Source organism: Microtus pennsylvanicus, chromosome 6 (assembly GCF_037038515.1).
Source record: "Microtus pennsylvanicus isolate mMicPen1 chromosome 6, mMicPen1.hap1, whole genome shotgun sequence".
In the NCBI taxonomy this organism is placed as follows: Eukaryota; Metazoa; Chordata; class Mammalia; order Rodentia; family Cricetidae; genus Microtus; species Microtus pennsylvanicus.
Genome location: NC_134584.1, coordinates 44294395 through 44315722, shown reverse-complemented (window position 1 = coordinate 44315722; position 21328 = coordinate 44294395). Strand labels below are relative to the sequence as shown.

Below are 21328 nucleotides of genomic sequence, written 5' to 3'. Positions count from 1 at the left end.
AAAACTATACAGGTAAAAACAACGTGCAATTAGTCAGTATGAAAATTTTTATTTATAATATCACATCTTCAGAGTAATAATTAACAAAGGATCTTACAGGATCAGCTGTTGTTAGGGGTCTGTAATCCAAGCTTCCTCTGAAGTCTCTGATCATACACATAATTTCATAATTTGGATTTGTAGCATCAACATCCTATTAGGAAACAAGATTTGGCACCTATTATACTTAATTACACTGTATGTGTTGCATATAGTTTGGAAACTGCAGTTTAAGCACTGTCATTTGTTAACCAAACCCAAAGTAAAACTATGATGTAATTTCCAAGTTCAGGTTAGTATGTTCTGAATCACTTTCACATAAATAACATGATTCTGTTAATCTGCATGTATCCTTGTGTACTCCAAAGTTTCCTCATTAAAACTATCCTTTAATTACTTAAAAAAATCACTTATATAACACATTTGCTCTAATTATGTCAGAAAATATATCAAGGGGAACAGCATTCTAGAACACTGGCAAAGAACTCTAGGAAGGTTGAAACTGGGAAAATGCATCCCACACCCCAACTCAGAACTACTTCATCTAGTGTTTCAATATTAAATATCAACTTTGCACAAAGTCACATGAGGGCGTTGTTCTCCTTCTTTACCTCCCTGTCCAGCGTTACTGCTCTTCCCAAAGCACTACTCTTTATTTTTCTCTGCCTATGCCAGTTCTACTGTCAAAACATTGCAGGACTTTGAAAAATCTGGTCCGCAGGTGTAAGCATGCTGTTTAGTTACAAATATCTGTCCTATTTTTAAATACAGCCTTAAATTAAAATATGGATTCATTTCTATTCATCTCCTCTGTCTTTGCTAACTCTAAAATAACCAAGATGTTTAAAAAAAAAAGCAATACAACAAAACTTAAAACACAAAGAAAGATAATTTGCTTGCTTTTTTGTTGTTTGCAGCCAGCGTTTCTTGTAGCTGCTCTTTAGCTCTTGTCCTCCTGCCTCTACCTCCAAGGTGATGACAGATATGTCACTACAAGCAGCTCAAAACCAAGGTATTTAAAAAGTTAAAAAATTCAAAGTATTGAATTCTGACAGAAATTTATTCCAAATTCAATACTGACTAAGTTTTGTTTAAATTATAACTAGCAATGGTCAATAGCCTCCCTGTAATGAATAATAAATCACTAATACTAAGATTTTTCCATTCATTTTCAGACTTATACTGAAGAACAGTCACTGAAACGGTCACTGAAATTTATCTTCTACTTACCTTTTAAAAAGACACCACCTTGTCAGCTCAGAAGCAGAATGTGAAACAAGAATTGAGAGCTCCCTGGGACAGTTACATATCATCAAATACACCCGGGGGCATGTCTGGCAAGCATGAGTAAATGCAAATGCAATCTGTGTTTCTCTCTGTTTCCCTGAAGTCAGAGGCTCAAGGTAGTCCAGACTGCTTTCCTGAACCTTATTTTAAAATCAGCTATTTTCACTGATATAATCTATCCCTTTCTCAGAAACAAACGAACATTTGAGTTTATGTTACAAACCTGGGCTCTTTTTTCTCTAAGTTCTTGCTGTTGTAATCTCCTTTTCTCTCGTTTTTCTTGCAATTTTTCTACTTCTTTGACACAATTAGATTTTCTACGTGCTAAAAGGAAAAGGATAAACTGAAGAAATACAGTTTTTTTTATAGAAAAACTTTACTGAAATTTTATGACTAATTCAGCACACACACACACACACAAGTCCACAGTAATGAAGCATGCCAATTATACCTAGGTGAACTTGACTTATGAGCTGCTTTGATAGTAGGAACAGGACACTATACAGATGAGTCAAGAGAAATGACTCAGACACACTGTTACATGTCATCTCTTGGTTTAGAATTACAGGCCTTTAAATTAAAAGGATCAATAAGCGTAACTTTTTTCTAGAACCTAAAAAAAAAAACTAGCTAGAATTTTAAATTCAAAGCAATTGGGCCATTGTTATAACCTCAAACAAAATGTTATTCTCCAGTATATATATATATACACACACTCCAATTAACATACTAAAATACTAAGTACAAATTATAATTGGTTGGCAAAAGGAAATCTTTAGCCAAGTTTGTTTTAGATTGCTTACTACTTAAGAACTTGTAATGATGACCAAGAGAGACTACATGTACGCCTAAGATGACTGAATCCTTGATACGTTATTTACATACAAGGAGGTCCAAATTCCTTTTTTGCAGCTTGAACTGGAGATATATCTGAAACACTACCATTCTGTTGTGCAGAAGACGACTGTTCGGGAAGCTGACTAGGCCGTGCGCGTGCTGAACCAACCACTACAAAACAAATTTAATTCAGAACAATATTAAAAGCTAACCACGGTAAGAGGAAAAGACATCGCCATGTCAAATGTGATACACAAATATTGAACTCATGTCAGGCATAATAGCTCATAATCTATAAGCCCAGCACTTGGTAGGTTGAAGCAGGACAATCAATACTTATCTGAGGCAAGCCTGGTGAGACCATGCCACAAAAGTCGATAAATACTGAGTGGTGGGGTGGTGGTGCATGCCTTTAATCCCAGCACTCATGAGGCAAAGGCAAGTGGATCTCTGGGTTTGAGGCCTGTCTGGCCTCTAGAGTGAGTTCTAGGCCAATAAAGGATGCTACATAAAGAAACCCTGTCTTGAAAATACCAAAATCAATAATTTAAATTTAGCAAACTGACAAACTTTTTAATAAATGGTGTATAAACTACTAAAAGCAAGCAACTCTATTCAGTAAATTGATACTATTAAAAGACATTTTCAAAGTAACAGTTACACCAGGAAAGAGGTAGGCAGGCAGATCTGAGTGTGAGACCAGTATGGCTTCTATAGCAAGTTACAAATAATGGAGAAACAGAGTCAAAAAGGTACAGATTTAACATCCACCAGTGTGATTTTAGCTAGAAAACTAAATACCAAACCTAAACCGACTTTTAATAATCATTTTTTTTAATGGTGGCTGGAGAGACAACCATGGGTGCTGGGAACCGAACTCTTATATTTTTGGTTGTAAGCCTAGCCTTTAAGGGCTAAGCCATCTCTCCAGTCCTAATAATCATTTTTAAAAATGCACATGAAACCCATGTCTTAATATTTCAGAATGCACAGGTATTTCCCAGAGTATATGTACATTATATATAAATAACATATAAATTATATTATATGTGCAATATAAAGGCATTCTCATTTTTAAGGAAATGTACATGATTCAAACACATAGAAAACAAATGTAAAAGTCCTTCCAACCTTTCTTACATTCCAGATTTCAATTTTTGCTCCCCAACATGCAAATCTTCAGTAGAGTAGTTCCCCATTGTAGATGGCATAAAAATGCAAAAAGGAACTTAAAATTAAATACAAACAGAAAGCTGGATGTGGTGGTGCATGTGTAATGCCAGCACTGGAGGGAGTCAAGAAGATCAGGAGCTCAAGATCATTCTTGGCTGCCTATCACATTTTCAAGACAAACCTGGGCTACAGAGACCCTGTTTCAAACACCCACACACGCATGCACCCATGCATATAGGCTCAGAAAATTTACCAAAAAATACAAGGTCTACAAAGATTTGGAGGATGGTAAGGAAAGGACTTTCTCCTCTCTACTTCTAATGTCCTCTCTGGCCCATCTTGTATTACATCCGTGCTCACAGAGACATACAACTGTACAATAGTTCTGAGCTGCTGAGCAGCAAAAACAAGTTAGTTTTGTCTCTGTGTCCTGACTCAGAATATATAAAACTTGAAGCCAACTGTAATTTATGTCCATTCAAATTTTCTCTTCCCAACTCTAAAGTTAACCTTTAAACTTTTTGGAATCCTCTTAGTCAGAAAATTATGACCAATCCAATGAATGATAAGGAAATCCATCCTTGTGACATCATCATCCATCGGACCCCTTCCTTATTTCTTCTTTCTCTAATGTCCTCCTCAAATGTTGAAAACTGAGTGAGATGGACAAAAACTACATGTTTTGTGGAGTTTCTATTTACCACATACATTTCTGAATTTTTTGTTTTGTCTTATTTAGAGTTTTGCTTTGTAGCCCTTCTGGCCTAGAATTCCCTATATAGAATAGACTGGCTTCCAACTTGCAGGGTCTTCCTGCTTCTGTTTCCCGAGCGCTCAATTTACAGGCATGTCTCACTATGACTATCTCCTATTTTTTTAAACTAAAGAGAAATTATTAATGCAATTGGGACATTAAGAAACTAGGAATACTAATCTTAAAATTAACTATGTATGGTTAAAACAAAACACATTTACTTTTGATATACCTCATCAAGGCCATGCTAAATGTCAGTAGGCAAGATTAAAGGATAACATTTTACTTCACCTCTATTATCTCTTGGGGGAGGGTCATTCTTAATAGATGCCACAGTTCTTCGGTTCTACAAAAGAAAATAATATTAATTTTTTTCTCTTCATTCCTCACAGCAATCAGTGCCCCAGCTTAATTTAATTAAACAAAAAGACAATAGTAACATAAAACCAAATGTAGAAAAACTATAAATTATCAAACAACTTTCTAATTTATCAATAGTCAAGTTTCTGCAGGAGGCATGTATCGAAATCCCCCATATATTCAGGAATGAGAAAGGTACGTTCTCAAAGATAACTTGCTCTAAGGATATTATTCTTATCAGTTTTACACAATTCTGTAGAGTCATTATTTTCTTAATTCTGAGCTCAGGTAAAGTATAGAAATCTTCACATTTTAAAGTTCAGTTTTAAGAATGACATTCTGTATTAATGTTTTCATTATTATTCAGAAAGGAACACATCAACACAGAGGAAAGGGAGAAATAGAAAAGGGAGGGGGTGGGAGAAGGGAAAAAGTTTGTAGTTTGCTCTCAGAACTATGGAGATCATACATCAAAGCAGACTGGAAGGCCCTTTGATGCTCAGGTTTGACTATTTCCATCATTAATCCATTACAATTACAGCAGATCTCAGAAAGCGTTTTATGTTTACTTCCATTTGATATGAGATCTGAAGTAAAATGAGGTTAAGTAACTACATTATAATGCTATCTTGCCAAAATTGTGTACAGGCTGGGTATTTAATATCTGAAAAGCCTGAGTCCAGAAATGTTTTATGTTTTTTTCATGTCTTGGAATATTTGTATATGTGCACTCATGTGTGTAAAATCACACATTTTGGAAGTATGACTTAATTTTAAATGAAAATTCATTTATATATACACATAGCCTGAAGACTGTGTGTCTGTATGTGAAACCTAGTGGATGACACTAGGTTTCTGCTGTCATGTTCCACCTTATTCCCATGAGATAGGGTTACTCAGAACCTGGAACCGGGCTGGCAGCCAGCAAAGCCCCAGCAGTCCTTCAGTCTCTACCCCACAGAGCTGTGGTTCCAGGTGTGTAGAGCACCAGTCACATCTGCTTTTTAGTTACACGTGTGCTAGTTAGGTAGACTCGAATCCTCACGACTGTGGAGCAAGTGCTCTTAACCAGGGACTCCAAACCTCAGTGGAGATAATTTTATATAATACTTTTGGCGTAGCTTCATCCAGACTGAAACTCATCACATAAGGTTTCAGGTGTAACTTCTCTCGTGTGGTCTGACGTTTGTTCTCAAAATAAATAAATAAATTAATTAATTAATTAATTAATTAATTAATTTGGGGGGGGGGAGGCAAGATGGTTCAGTGGGTCACTTGCTTCACAAGTCTATCCTGACTAGATCCTAGGTCACCCTTCCCTAAATAGCCAGGTGTTATTGTGTGCTCCTGTATTCCCAATACTCCCGCAGCAAGACAAGGGCCTGGGGTACACAGTAGAGCAGAGACAAGAGACCCCAGTCCAACAAGGGGGTAGAAGGAGGGCAGGTGAGAACCAACTCCTGAAAGCTGTCCTCTGATCTCCACATGAATGACATGGCATGCACACAGCCACTATCACACACAAACAAGAATAAAATATTAATAAATAAAAATGTTAAAGCATTGGATTTTGGAGTAATTTAATCTGGGATTGAGGAATTAGTAGTAATCTTTGGATCTAAGGAGGTAATACAGTATTGACTCCTTTATTAAACTGAAATATCAAAGTACTATGAAACACTGAGAGCCAGTTATCCTAAAAAAGTTTCACTACAGGTTTGAAAGGTTTGGCCACAGCATAGATTAAGGCAACCAACTTCTGATCCCATTTATATAGCTACTAGAGTGAATTTACTTAAAAACAAACCCACAGCAAATGATTTAGTTATAGTCAATACTGGTTGCACATTCCAATCAGATTAGGTAGTAGTTGGATAGTGGTATTATCTCCCAAAGTGGGGGCCCGGAAATCAGTACTTTTAAAAATGCATTAAGTGATTTTAGTGGGAAGCCACTGTTAACAACAACACATCAAGGTTAAGGTGAATAGAGCTCAGTGGTAGAATGCCAAGGCAAAGGGGAAAAACTGGGCTTGATTTCAACAAGGGAATGGGAAGGGTAGATAAAAATATGCCAATCTATTAAGGCATTGAAGATATATATGGAAACTGTCCATGTATATTAAAGACCTTTAAGCAGTGACTCTCGCTATGCTTAAATTAAAAGAACTCAAACTGATTTATGTTCATGTATGTAGTTTAAAAGCAGAATATTTTGAGGATGGTTAAGTCTCTATAATATGTTTGCATGTTTATAAATGTTTTCCTTGCAAAATATGGAGTTCCTATAGGCTTGAAAGTCATGTCACATTCATCTGTGAATTAACACAGTACCTGGACAAAGTAGAAAAGTCAACAGATGTCACTGAATCAAACACTAAGAAGTAGAGGTTCAACAACATAGCAGGACTGTCTGGTTTTAAAGGCATTGTATTTTCATGGAATTTACTAATAGTAAAGAATTTCAAGAGCATGGAAGAACTACTTTTAAAGGATTTTTCACTTTTGCAGAGCTACAGTACATGGAGGTGGCAGCACTGCCCTTGCAACACCTTCTTTCTAACAACACATGGCTAGTTACAATACCCTTACCACTGCTCATCACCTCAGAGTACCAGAATAGTTATTACTCTTAACAAACAGGTATTTTGTCATTCAACACTGACAAAAAAGCAACTTTAACTCAACTCTCCTGAGAAGCTATTAGTCCTCCAAAAATCCTAATGAGGCAAGAAATTATGATATGATCTAAAGACTGTCATGAATTGTGAACTAGACAACCCTAACTCAGGAAGGCATATATGTATAACATGGATACAGAAGGCAGAAAGAATTTTTTTTAAATGTAAATCAAACAATACTTAACACATACATACTCTTCAAAGTCTACCAGTCTCAAGTCAGCGAGAGCAAGAGCCCATGTATGCGCGCACAAGCACCACACACACACCCCCCTAAATTTATCACTTACCTTTACAATTTTGTTCACTTTTGAGGATGATGATGGTGGAGGTATTTCCGGACTGGGTTCAATCTCTTCATCGGGTACAAGATCAGGGTTAAGCGAAAAGATGCTTTCCAGATCAATCTGTGTAAACAAAAACATGGGAGTTATAGAGCAGATGACTCTTAAATGACTTCAACTTAAAGATGACACGACACCACTTTGCAAATTACAGTGCTCAGAATAATAACCCACATATACTTTACACTTGTTTTTTAATAATGTTGATAAAAAGTGACCATCAAAACTACGTAATTGTTACTTACATACAACAATTGTCAAATCTTGTGCACTGAGCCAAACAACAGGTGATACAAGGAGAGACTCCTTCTTTGGGTTAACTTTTAAAACTCACTTTCCAGTGAGGATTTTCTTCATGTGTATAGGGGTTTTATTGGCACGACTATCTGTGTACTGTGTGCATGTTTGGTGCCCCCGGAAACCAGAAAAGTGTTGGATCCTCTGGGACTATTACACATGGCTGTGAATAACCATGCTGGGGTGGGAAAATGAACCAGGGTCCCCTGGAAAAGCAGCCATTTATCTTAAACCTCTGAATCATCTCTGCAGCCACTATTTGAAAGTTCTTAAAGGAATGATACAGAATGTCTACATCATATAAAATTATATGGCTTTCTGTTTTATTTTGTATTCAGAATCTTGACTAGAAATGATGATTAGCTCAGAAACCGTACCTCCTTGCCCTTTGTGTCTCCATTTTCTATCCACTCAACTGTTACACTTTCATTATCTTCATTTAAAGATGTTACCATTGCTTGGTGTATTCGGCCTAAGTGGGAATAAACACACACATTTTAAAAGCAATGAATGACAGCATTCTTAAATATGGTTAATAATAATTATTAACTTAACAATTTACATACACAATGCTCACACATCCATATATGTATGATGTGACAATTTTACAAGGAATGTTCACAAAAGAACTTTGTCCATTAGTATCATAAAATCAAGTCCAGAAACTCAGGGTATAAGATAAGAACAAAAGTCTATGTGATCAATGGCCACAGTGACACAGGTGATTAAAATTTTATGCCATCAAACAGTCTAGTGATTAGGAAACAAAATTGCTATGAATCCAAACTGAACCTGTGGTATACAAAAAAAAAATCACAAGATTAACTGTTATACTATATAAGTAAAAAGATTACTTATGTGAAAATCACTTTAAATCATATTTGATGCAAACTAAAGACAGAGAAAAAGAATGAGTCCCCGAAGGCTGGGAAATAGTAATCTGTATGTCCTCTTCCACATGTTGCCTGAGCAAATCTACTAAGCATACTTTCTCTGATGACTGTAATCTTGTCATCAATAGACAGACTAAGATACAGAGTGCTTTGGATTTGTTTCCTTCCCCTTTCAATGGACTATGAACTTTACCAGTCAGTAACTGTAGAGCTAGTCATTAATTTAAATCACTATATAGTATTCTGTTTACTTGAGTTCTTAGTAGTTTCTGATGTTACATTTCCAGTATTATGAACAGAATATCAATATTTATGTCACTATACACTTGCCGCTTATTTCCTTAGAACAAATTCATAGAATCAGACCAATAGATTCTCAGATTATGTATCCACCAAATATTTATTGCTTATTTCATGTCTTTACTTCCATTGGACTAGTCAAGTGTAACTAGAGACTGCTCATTCATTTCCTGCCTGCCCAGACCCGAATAATCACACAGAAACTATATTAATTACAACACTGCTTGGCCAATGTCTAAGGTGTATTTCTAGCTAGCTCTTACACCTTAAATTAACCAATTTTTATCAATCTACATATTACCACAAAGCTATGGCCTACCAGAAGGCATCTTTTTCCTTCGGCAGCTACATGGCATCTCCTGACTACACCTATTCTATCTCTTCCAGCCTGGCTATATTCTGCTCTGTTATAAGCCAAAGCAGCTTTATTCATGAACCAATAAAAGCAACACATATACCTAAGGACATCCCACATCATCTCCCCTCTTCTGTATAAATAAAAAGAAAGGTTTTAACTTTAACAAAATAAAATTACATATACAAAACAGTTATCAAGCAAGAATTATTTTTAGGTTTCACAGAGACTTTTTGGGGATTTCGTTTCATCAAACCACATTATCCTGGAGGAAATCCACAGGTTCTCATCTTCTGTGGAACAAAAGCAGAACCTCTTTTCCAAAGCAACATATCCTCATACTCAAATTTTGAAGCCAAGATACCTCTAAAATATATATGTTGGTTTAATTTAGCAGCCCCCAGAATCAAATGTCTCTGCAGTCAAAAAATTCAAACAAAACACAATAATATACATAATCCAGACTCACTGTGTATATACTATCTTTACATGGCTTAATTTTCTCTACTTCTTTAATCTATAACTGTCTGTATTCTGTCTTTTTAAAGACGTTTTATTTTTTAAGACCACTTACTTCTTTTTCTAACTGTTTATATTCTTTCCCCCCTCTCTTCCAAGCCTACGTACATCTTTTTAAACACACTATAATCCATTCAGAGGTTTATTTCTGTCTGAATCTGTCTTTATTGTGTATCTGTAATCACTTTCTGTCTAGGAGCGCTGCTGCTTCTTTTTTAAATGCTAAGTTGCCGTGGCTAGGATCAATTCCATGGCCCTGCCTGTTTGCTCTGCCCAGTTCGACATGGCAGAGGCATGTTCACTGCCTCTGTGAGCCATTAAGCGAGTTGTAGCATGCTGTTCATAAATCTCTTTTAAATGCAGGACCTCATGAAAGAGCCAGAGTTCATGCTACTAGCAGGAACCAGGAAGCCATGCAGTTTTTACTGCTAATGCTGAGTCAGGAAGCCTTCTCTTAAGAGGAACAGCACCACTGCTCGCTGAGAGCAAACAGCCTATCTGAAAAAAAAAAATGGCTACCAAGAAGCTGTGCTTAACTCTGTTCTTTTGTGTTTAGAATCCTTCCCAAGCTCTTTCAGCTTTTATGTAGATATAGTGGCCCCACTTTGAAACACCATTTTGTGTACGGAGACTGCTCATTCGTTTCCAGCTGCCCAGACCCAAATAATCACACAGAAACTATATTAATTACAACACTGCTAATAATTTAGGCATATTCTTGGTTAACTCTTATATCTTAAATTAACCCATTTCTATTAATCTATATACTGCTACAAGGCTGTGGCCTACCAGTAAGGTTTCCCAGTGTCATTCTTCTTTGGCAGCTACATGGCATCTATTTGAGTTTTCCTACTCTCTATATATCTACGTTCAGGTTTCTCACCTGGTTTTACTCTGCTAAGCCACTGGCCCAATCAGCTTTCTTTATTAACCAATGGTAATAAAACATATTCATAGCATAAAGAGGGGAATCCCACATCAGCCAAGAACAGAAACTACTTTATACATCTATGTATTACCGAATAAAATGCTGACAAAAGAAATTTGCACATGTTAAAAAGAGGGTTAAGTTAAACCCTCTTTTTTGTTTGTTTGTTTGTTTCAGACAGATTTCAGTGTAACCCGGCTGTCCTCAAACTCAGAGATCCATCTGTCCTGCCTCCCAAGAACTAGGATTAAAATTATGCATACCATCACTTGCAGATGAAACCCTTAGAGCATTTATAACTTACTTTAAAATGTACATTATTTACAAAATTTTAAGTACTTAAAACAAAAACTGCACATTAAAGACTATAATGCTAATACTGTATTAATGATAAAAGTAGCATTAATTTAAAGCATTATATATACGATTACTGTCAACCACTATATATATTAAGTCACGCACATAATATATACACACATATATATGCACGACATAAAAATTTGCAGAAGTCTTATAAAAATTCAAATTTTAGCTGAACACAACAGTGCAAACCTGTAATCTCAGAATTTGAGAAGTAGAAGCTAAAAGTCAAGTGTTCAAGGCTATTCTCAACTACATAGGGGGTTCATGTTAGGCCTGGGCTACATAAAACCATGTCTCTAAAGCAATCAGCCAGTAAACAAATACTTAAAGTGTATTAAGTACTAGCAACTGATATACTGATTTAAACGGGGTATTTGAACCTTTGAACATATGATCTCTCAGCTGTACCTCTGAAAAGGTGGGATTATATTTTTGAAACACACACACACATTGCTGCTTCCATGACACTATATATTAATTTAATTAAGCTATTAATTTTAATAGTTCCACTGACAGCATGGATTTAGATACTCCTTTATTAAGGGTATAGAAGGTCTAGCAGTTAAGAGCACTAGCACCCATACTAGGTGGCTCAAATCTGTAATCACAACTCCAGGGAATCCAACAACCATTATAAACATGCGTACATGCACATGCATGCGCACACACACATACACACACCCCATACAAATAATAAAAAGAGATTGTCTTCCGTTTACTTTCCCAACAGCCATACTTTATTCTTCCCTGTCCCTAACACTGAGCATTAATTTTAATGTTTTTATTAAACTGTTTCACAGCCAGATCCTTCCTTCTTTACACTAACTCTATTGCTTTGCATATCTGTCTTGTCACACCTCTAATTAACTCGGTGAGTCATACACACACAAAAAGACATGGAAACAAGGGGGTGGAGACTGTCGGGAAGAATAATTCAAACAGCAGAGGGGGATGAGAGGAAAGTAGGATGGGCATATGAGAATGACCAAAATTCACTGCACAGATGTATGAAGTTGCCAAAGGAAAAACAAAGACAGATTAGTATTGTATGATAGTATGCATTGCTCTCTCAACTAGTCTCCGTTTCCAATCATTTTGCCCTTCTTGCTGCTCTCCACACATCAACCAACTGATTCCGGCTTAAAACTAAATTACAGCTGAGTATGGTGGCGCACGCTTGTAACATCAGCACTTAAGAGACTAAGCAGGAGAACTACTGCAAGAGTGAGAACAGCCTGGGCTACACTGTAAGTCTCAAGACAGCCAGGAACTTATTTCAAAAGTGGATCAGAGTTCACTTCTCAACACCCACATGGTGGTTCACAACCATCTTTAACTCCAGTTCAGGGTAGCTAATTCCCTCATTTGGCCTCCACAGGCATCAGGCATGCAAGGTATACACATATAAACATGCAGGCAAAGCACACAGTGAAAAAATTAAATGCATAAATGTAATTAAAAAACAACAACCAGAGGCACCAGTTAACACTAAACTCTAGAGGAAGCAAAATGAAGTCATATTTGCATTTTGTCACTTGACTAAATAACTAGACACTGTACTAACAATGCAACCTAAGGATTTCATTTTCACCAACACACATCTCTAAGGCAAACATATTTATGATTATGTCTTTCTGTATAAAATTCTTCCCAAACTGAGAAAACTTAAGACAGTTTCTCATATTTTCTTCAAAAATATAACATAGCCTTTTCATATTCATGTCCTTAATGCCTTGGCATTTAGTTACTGTGTAGGTAACACACCTTCCTTCCTTCCTGAAAACCAACTTGCTCATTTCCTGAAACACATTTGCTTTCTCTATCTGCAACAGAACTTGTCATAGTTGAAGTGAATATGCATGAGGCTACTTCCTCATCTCTGAATCCAAGGTATACTGTCAGAGAGCTTGGCTGAAGCAGTCTCTCACACCTTACTCTTCGTAATGAGTTTGTTTTATAATCTTAGCCTTCTGCTTACCTGCATAAATTGTAAAATCAGTTTTCTCATTCAAAAAAAAATCAATAGTCTCAAACTGTTATTTGGCTGTAAATGTACTGAGTATTCTTTTGGATATAAGTCAACAATTTTCCTTTCTTAGAAGCTTTATTAAAATTTGGTATCACAAATAATTCCTTTTTATTTAAAAATGTTCTATTATATCTTATTTGTGTTCATGTGTATGGATACACACATGCTACAATACACATATGGAGCGAAGAGGACAACTTGCAGGAGCTGGTTCTCTGCTTCTACCATATAGGTCCCTGAGATCAAAGTCAATTGTTAGGCTTGGCAGTAGGCATCTTTTGCCCATTGAGCCACCTCATTAGCCTCTGACTTTTAGTGGCATATTTCTCCTTCCTATATTTTGGGAAAAAACTGGGCAGAGTGGTCACTCTTGAGATCCCAGCACTTGTTAGGTAATGGAGGAATCCAAGAGGTCCAAGGTCATCTTTGGCTATATAGCCAAGTTAGGAGTCAGGCTGAGCTACATGAGACCTAGTCTTACAAAGTGGCTATCCTGAAACTTGCTTTGTAGACCAGCTGGCCTCAAAATCACCGAGACCCCACCTGCCTCTGCCTCCCAAGTTCAGGGATTAAAGGGATGCATCATTATACCTGGGCTTGCAATTTACATTTTAAACCAAAGTATATGAGAAAAACTTCTATCAATGTATTTTGCAGGTTGTCAGTCCTGTAGGCACACACCACCAGTAGTGGAATTACCTGAAGGCTTTCATGCTTACGCAGCAACTACTTTACTACTGAGCCATCTTGTCAGACCCCCTCTTTTATCCAGCCCCAATCCCACCCTTATTATATATCCATTGGAAAGAACCTGAATGTACATCATCACAGTGACAAACTAATTTCTAAGCGAAATACCAAAGGTACTATATAATCACACTGTTAATTGGTGCAGGAGAATTGTCTATATTCTGTCAATTATGTTTTAAATAAACACTGATTGCCAATAGCCAGGCAGGAAGTATAGGTGGAACAATCAGACAGGAAGTAGAGATGGGGCAATGAAAATAGGAGTATTCTGGGAAGAAGGAAGCTCTTTTCCCAGTTCTGTCCAGACTATGGAAGAAGCAAGATGTGATCTACCTCACAAAAAAAGGTACCGAGCCATGTGTCTAACATATACTAGAATAATGGGCTAATAATAAAAGTTATAAGAGCTAATACGAAGCCTGAGCTAATGGGGCAGTGTATCATTAATATAGACTTTCTGTGTGATTTCTTTGGGACCTTACTGGCTGTGGGAACTGGGCAGGAAAGAAACCCCAACAAGCAGGCCCCCACGAGAGCAAGGGGAACGTTAAACAAAAAAAAAAAAAAAAAAGAATTAAAAACTCACAAAATTTGCAGTTTATTCATGTGAAGCATGTAAGAATATTGTTGAACTAAACAAATTAGCTCCAAAAAAGAAGGAAGCTAAATGCTAATCATCAGAACAACAAGTATTATAGTCTGAATATAAATTGTCCCCCCACCCCCAAGGTGATGACACTATTTACTAGGGACCTTTCACCTTATCTTCTCCACCTGGTACCCCACCTTGCCTTTGATGGAGACGTGTTGCCCCACAATACCCTCACCCTCCCTGTCATAATGGTCTTTTTTTTTTTTATCATACATTTGCTTCAGAAGCAAAAGAGATAAGTGATCATGGACTGAAACTTTCAAACAGTGAACCAAAAAAAAAAAAAAACCCCTTCCTTTCACTATCTCATTTTGTCACAGTGACAAAAAGCTAGCTGACACAATAAAAAAAAATATTACAAAGATGGACTTGGTTGCCAACCTTTCCATAACAGGGTTCACGTAGGGGTCCTGAGAGCTGTCTTCACCATGCAATCCCAGAACCAGGATTTCAGCAAAGGTCTAAAGCACCCAAGTGCAGTTCAGGCCACAACTCCACAGAGCACAGGTCATAATCCTTGGTGGTGGCAAGTTCTGCAGGTGTGCAGAATGTAAGCACTGAGATCGCTTCTACTTAAATTCAAAGAAAAACTACTTGAGAGCCCAGGCAGGAAAGGATTACTACAGAGAATCTGCATGGGGGCAATGCCTACTAGACCTATGAAGAGGGATCAGTTCTAGGACCCCAGAACAAGAAGGGAAACCAGCAGCACCCAACAACTGAGAAAACTGCAGGCAACAGCAAGCACCAGCAGTCTAACGTCTGGAGGTAGGGTTGTCTGAGGCTTTGGGCTGAGGCCTTTACCCTTGGCTTCTATTAATTCTATTGATTAGTGAGGAACTTTTAAATGGCTGCCCTGCTAACTTATTCTTATCTTCCTTACAATGAGAATTTTGCCTTATGACTTACCCCAGCATTCTATCTTGCATGTGAAAACTTGTCTTATCTAGCTCTAAGTTGTAGGAGTTAAGGCTTTGGGACTATTGAGACGGGACGACTGTACTTGAATGTATAAGGGGTAAAAATGAGTGTAGAATGCTATGATCTGAATATGGTTTGTCTTCTCATCTCCCAAAGCTCATTCATGTTGAGGCTTAATTTCCTTAAAGCAGAGCAATCAGAGGTAGGGGCCTAATGGGAAGTGTCTGGGCTCCAAGGAGGGGACTAGAGTGCTAATAAATAATTTAGTACCATCTGTAGGAGCTCACATTCTCACTTAATGAGATTAGTTATTACTGGAACTGTTTACTATGAAACAAGTTCAGCTTCCTTGGCCATTCCCTTCTGTTTTTCCTCCATGCATAAAGTAGTCTGACAGCCTAAGGGAACCTGGGCATATGAATTTATGAAATCTTGGCCTTTCAAGCCTCCAGAAGTGAGAATTAAATACACCTCCTTTTCAATCAATTCTGGAGTCTTGGGCATTGTTATAGTAAGAATGAGCTAAAACAATGCTTTAATCATAGTCAAGTGGAAGCTTTTTCTAGCAGGATATATGGGTCCTCAATGCTGGCCAGTGGGCTCAGGGGTTTCCCGTCTCTGCCTTCCCCAATGCTAGGATGACAATGCCCAGGTTGAGCTCGAGGGCTAGAAATCACGTCCTCGTGCTTATATCAACTCAGCTGTCTATCTCCTAGACCAAAATTCAAGTATTAGACAAATGGCAGGGAGGCAGGCAAGCTCATGATTTAACCTAAGGGAAAAGCAAATTCCACAAGTTTAAATACTAATTATAAAAAATATGGATGGCTAATATATAATATTTTGAACTCATAATCTTTATTTCAATGACTTATGTTAAGTCTATTTAAAAATCTCTACAGTAAGGTTCAACTTTTTGTCATAGTAAAAATAAACAGTTTAGAGTTCAACTTTCAAATATCTGTCACTAAGAGCAAGCATTACAGCACATGCCTTTATTTCCAGCACTCAGGAGACAAAGCCTGGTCTACAAAGCAAGCTCTCAGTCAACCAGGAATATGTAGTAAGATCTTATCTCAAAAATCAAAACCAAAACCAACCAACTAAACAAACAAATCTGTTTTTTAAAAAATTACAAATGGAGAGGGAGCCTGAGGAAACAAGCTCCACTGGGAGCAGAAGCCAAGAGCAAATCCAGTCCTGGGATCCAAACCAGTCTCAGGATACTGGCGGATCAGGACTGAGCCAGAGACCAGATCCAGAGTCAGCGATCTCCACCAGACAAGTACAGGGGAGTAACTGCTGAGAAAGTGAGCCAGAGCCAGAGACCACTGATGGTCCAGACATGAATCTGGGACCTTCAAGGGAGCAGACCGAAGTCAGGACCCTGGTGGGTCTGGGTGTCCAGGAACTAGGCCTGAGCCAGGACCTCTGCCAGTCTGGTGAGTGAACCTGGGACCTCTGAGGGAATAGACAGGAACCAGACATCTTGGCAGAGCCAGGCGTGAGTATGGGTCCTCAGAGGGAGTAGGCCTGAGCCAGGAGCTCTGTGGGTCCGAGCATTGGTCTGAGACATCAAAGGGAATAGGCAAGAACCTGGAACCTCTGCGGGTCTGAGCATGAGTCTGGGACCTCTGGGGGAGTAGGCAGGTCCTCTGCAGGCCCAGGCGCACCCAGCCTGGGACCTACAAGGTAGTAGGCGGGAGCCAGAAACCTTTCCAGGTCCAACTCAAACCCAGAGACTTCTGCAGGAGGGAATCCAGACCAGGATTGACAGAAGTCAAAGCCTAGGCCACATTTGCTCTGAGGCAAGAAACTCCACCTTGGGCATCAAATTCCACAGGAGTGGAACTGAGACACCCAGGACAGAGAGGGCCTGAGGAAACAAGCTCCACTGGGAGTAGAAGCCAGGAGCAAATCCAATCCCAGGAGCCAACCCAGTCCTGGGATACTGGCGGATCAGGACTGAGCCAGCGATCAGATCCAGAGTCAGTGATCTCCACCGGAACAGGTCCAACTTCTGCAGGAGGGGATCCAGACCAGGATTTACAGAAACAGGGCAAAGCCGGCAACCTAGGCCAAAGTAGGCCTGAGACAGTAAACTGCAAGGTAGCATAGCAAAGCACAGGAGCCCTGAGCTATCTCCAGAACAGTAACTAACCAACAGGGAAACTAGAACTGTGACACCGACTGTATCACGAGGAACAACCATCTGAGCTTTGGATTCACTGGTACCTAGAAGATTATTCAACAGAATCTCAGACTGCCCCAACCACACTTACTAGAGGCAAACATGAGTAGAAAAGGTAAGATCACATGCTACACCACAAAGAGCAACACACACCAGTAAAACCTAAAGACCATACAACAGCAAGACCTGAACAACCAAATATGGATGAAGCAGAAGAAAATGATCTAAAAAATAACTTCAAGAGAATGTTTGAAATTCTTAAAGATGAAACAAGAAATTCCCTTAAAGACATTGAGGAAAAGACAAACAAAAAATTGGAAGACATCAGGAAATCACTTAAAGAAAACCAAGAAAAAGAAATCAAGCATATGAAAGAAACTATTCAGGACTTGAAAACTGAAATAGAAACAATAAAACACAAGCCGAAGGAATTATAGAAACAGAAATCATGAGAAAAAGATCAGGAACCACAAACGCAAACATCAACAGCAGAATACAAGAGATGGAAGAATCTCAAGAGCTTAAGATACAATAGAGGAAATAGACTCATCAGTTAAAGAAAACATTAAATCTAACAAAAGCTTAACCCAGGGCTGGAGAGATGGCTCAGAGGTTAAGAACACTGATTGTTCTTCCAGAGGACCTGAGTTCAATTCCCGGCAACCACATGGTGGCTCACAACCATCTGTAAAGAAATCTGGTGCCCTCTTCTGGCTTGTAGGCACTCATGCAGACAGAATGGTGTAAACAAAATAAATAAATTAATTAAATAAATAAATCTTAAAAAAAAAAAAGCTTAACCCAAAATATCCAGGAAATATGGGATACCATGAAAATGCCAAATCTTAGAATAACAGGTACAAAAGGAGAAGTTCAACTCAAAGGCATAGAACATTTATTTAACAAAATCTTAGAAAAAAATCTTTCCCTACCTAAAGAAAGATATGCCTATGAAGAAACAAGCAGCTTACAGAACAGCAAATAGACTGGATCCAAAATAGATAAATAAATAAATAAATAAATAAATCCTTTCGCCACATAATATCAAAACACTAAACATACAGAGTAAAGAAAGAATATTAAGAGCTGCAAAGGAACAGATTCAATGCAATGCAATGCCCAGCAAAATTCTTCAAAGACCTCGAAAAAATAGTACTCAACTTCATATGGAAAAGCAAAAAACCCAGGATAGCCAAAAGAACTTCTGGAGGCATCACAATCCCTGACTTCAAACTCTACTACAGAGCTACAGTACTGAAAACCGTCCGGTATTGGCATAAAAACAGACAGGAGGATCAATGGAACCAAATAGAAGACCCGGATATCAATCCACACATCTTTGAACACCTGATCTTTGATAAAGAAGCAAAAAATATCAAATGGAAAAAAGAAAGCCCATTTAACAAGTGGTGCTGGCATAACTGGATATCAACATGTAGAAGAATGAAAATAGACCCATATCTATCACCATGCACAAAACTGAAGTCCAAAACTCAAAGACCTCAACATAAAGCCGGCCACACTGAACCTTTATAGAAGAAAAAGTGAGGAGTACACTTGAACACATTGGCACAGGGAACCACTTCCTAAATATAACCCCAGCAGCACAGACACTGAGAGAAACAATGAATAAATGGGACCTCCTGAAACTGAAAAGCTTCTGTAAAGCAAAGGACATGGTCAACAAGACAAAACGACAGCCTAAAGAATGGGAAAAGATCTTCACTAACCCCACATCAGACAGAGGTCTGATCTCCAAAATATACAAAGAACTCAAGAAATTGGATATCAAAAGATCACATAATCCAATAAAAAAAAATGGAGTACAGACCGAAACAGAGAACTCTCAACAGAGGACTCTAAAATGGATAAAGACACTTAAGGAAATGTTCAACATCCTTAGTCATCAGAGAAATGCAAATCAAAACAACTCTGAGATTCCATCTTACACCTGGAAGAATGGCCAAGCTCAAAAACACTGAGGACAACTTACGCTGGAGAGGTTGTGGGGAAAAGGGAACACTTCTGCATTGCTGGTGGGAATGCAAGCTGGTACAGCCCCTTTGGATGTCAGTGTGGCGATTTCTCAGAAAATTAGGAAACAACCTTCCTCAAGACCCAGGAATACCACTTTTGGGTATATATCCAAAGGATGCTCAATTGTGCCACAAGGACATGTGCTCAACTATGTTTATATTAGCTTTGTTTGTCATAGCCAGAACCTGAAAACAACCTAAATGCCCCTCAACCGAAGAATGGATAAGGAAAATGTGGTACATAACGACATCGTGAATTTTGCAGGAAAATGGATGGAGCTAGAAAACATTATTTTGAGTGAGGTAACCCAGACACAGAAAGACAATTATTACATGTTCTCACTCACAGGTGGTTTTTAAACATAAAGCAAAGAAAGCCTGCCTACAAACCACAATCCCAGAGAAGTTAGACAACAATGAGGACACTAAGACTTACATAGACCTAATCTAATCTACATGGGAAGTAGAAAGTAGAAAAAGACAGTATCTCCTGAGTAAATCAGGAGCATGGGGACCTTGGGAAAGGGTTGAAGGGGGGAGGGGAGAGGCAGGAAGGGGAGCAAAGAAAAATGTAGAGCTCAATAAATATAAAAAAAGAAAACAAAATTACAAATGAACAGTTAAGAGTATATGCTCCAATTCAAGTCACTTTTGATGCAGTGAATAAAAATAAATACATGAATTTAAGGCTTTCTAATCTTAAAAAATTAATATGGCTACTTCAGACAGGATTAGTGATTCTTAATTTGTAAAAGTTCATATATTTACTGAACTGCCAAAAACAAGTTTTGAATGTTGACAATTGCCTTTTGGTCTTTTAGAACAGGACCCTATTATATGTTTTCTGGTTTACAGATGAATTCATAGCAGCTGTGAGGCTAAGAAATGCCAGCAACCAATTAGGCAAGCACAAACCTTGTCTAGCATATAAAGTATAATTGGTTGCAAATGCAGGAGACAAGAGCCAAAATAAATCAATCAAAAGTACTGACAAAATTTTATTACAATCATTCAAAAAAGCAGAATACTTACTATATAGCAGATATATTTATTTTATTTTAAAAAGGACAAACATGGAAAAACTAAATTCCTTTCATATTCAAGCAGCTTTTAAGAAGGCTGCAGCTGTTTATCACAGACCTAGGAATACAAATTCAGTGTTCTGTGGATAATTATTCAAATTACAGGTTTGAGGATGCTCGAGTATCAAATGACAAATCTTCCCCGAAAGTGAATAATATTTTATCAGTAATTCTTAAAGTTTCTACAAAACTTTCTCTTTTCTCATTTAACATCTTAATATCTAAATAATACATAAAATTTGTACAAAATACACTCAAAATGTAAAAATCACTAAGTAATTAGTAAAATAAAACTTGAATTATAAAACTGTTTATAATGTTGACTTTCAAACATTTTAGAGTTGTTAAATTCTAATGTTTGTACTTGAGGTATGATAAGTTTAAAAATAACAAAAAGTTATTTATAATTAAAATATACTTAAACAAATCACGAGAGATACACACATGTATAGTTATATAATAAAAAACACAAAAATATATCTTGTGTTACAATAAATTTGAATATAAGATTCTTAGACCAGCAGGCATAGAGATGACC

At 37.6% G+C, this 21328-nt stretch overlaps 1 protein-coding gene and 1 non-coding gene across 6 annotated transcripts in view; both read right to left on the bottom strand.

Annotated features, from left to right (window-relative positions):
* Kif2a (kinesin family member 2A) overlaps positions 1 to 21328 on the bottom strand; it is a 54352-nt gene that overhangs the window by 17555 nt on the left and 15469 nt on the right. For 2 of the 5 annotated variants that reach the window (XM_075976102.1, XM_075976103.1), the window contains exons 2-7: positions 8149 to 8243; positions 7421 to 7537; positions 4382 to 4436; positions 2212 to 2334; positions 1550 to 1650; positions 98 to 193 (exon numbers count right to left, since the gene is read on the bottom strand). In XM_075976102.1, coding sequence (XP_075832217.1) covers positions 98 to 193; positions 1550 to 1650; positions 2212 to 2334; positions 4382 to 4436; positions 7421 to 7537; positions 8149 to 8243 — 587 coding nt within the window. The remainder of the gene's footprint in view (positions 1 to 97; positions 194 to 1549; positions 1651 to 2211; positions 2335 to 4381; positions 4437 to 7420; positions 7538 to 8148; positions 8244 to 21328) is intronic. The other 3 variants (XM_075976101.1, XM_075976105.1, XM_075976104.1) reach the window with 2 other exon arrangements.
* Positions 4897 to 4977, bottom strand: LOC142853224 (small nucleolar RNA U2-19). The gene has a single exon (XR_012911142.1). It is a non-coding gene; the product is annotated as a small nucleolar RNA U2-19 (small nucleolar RNA).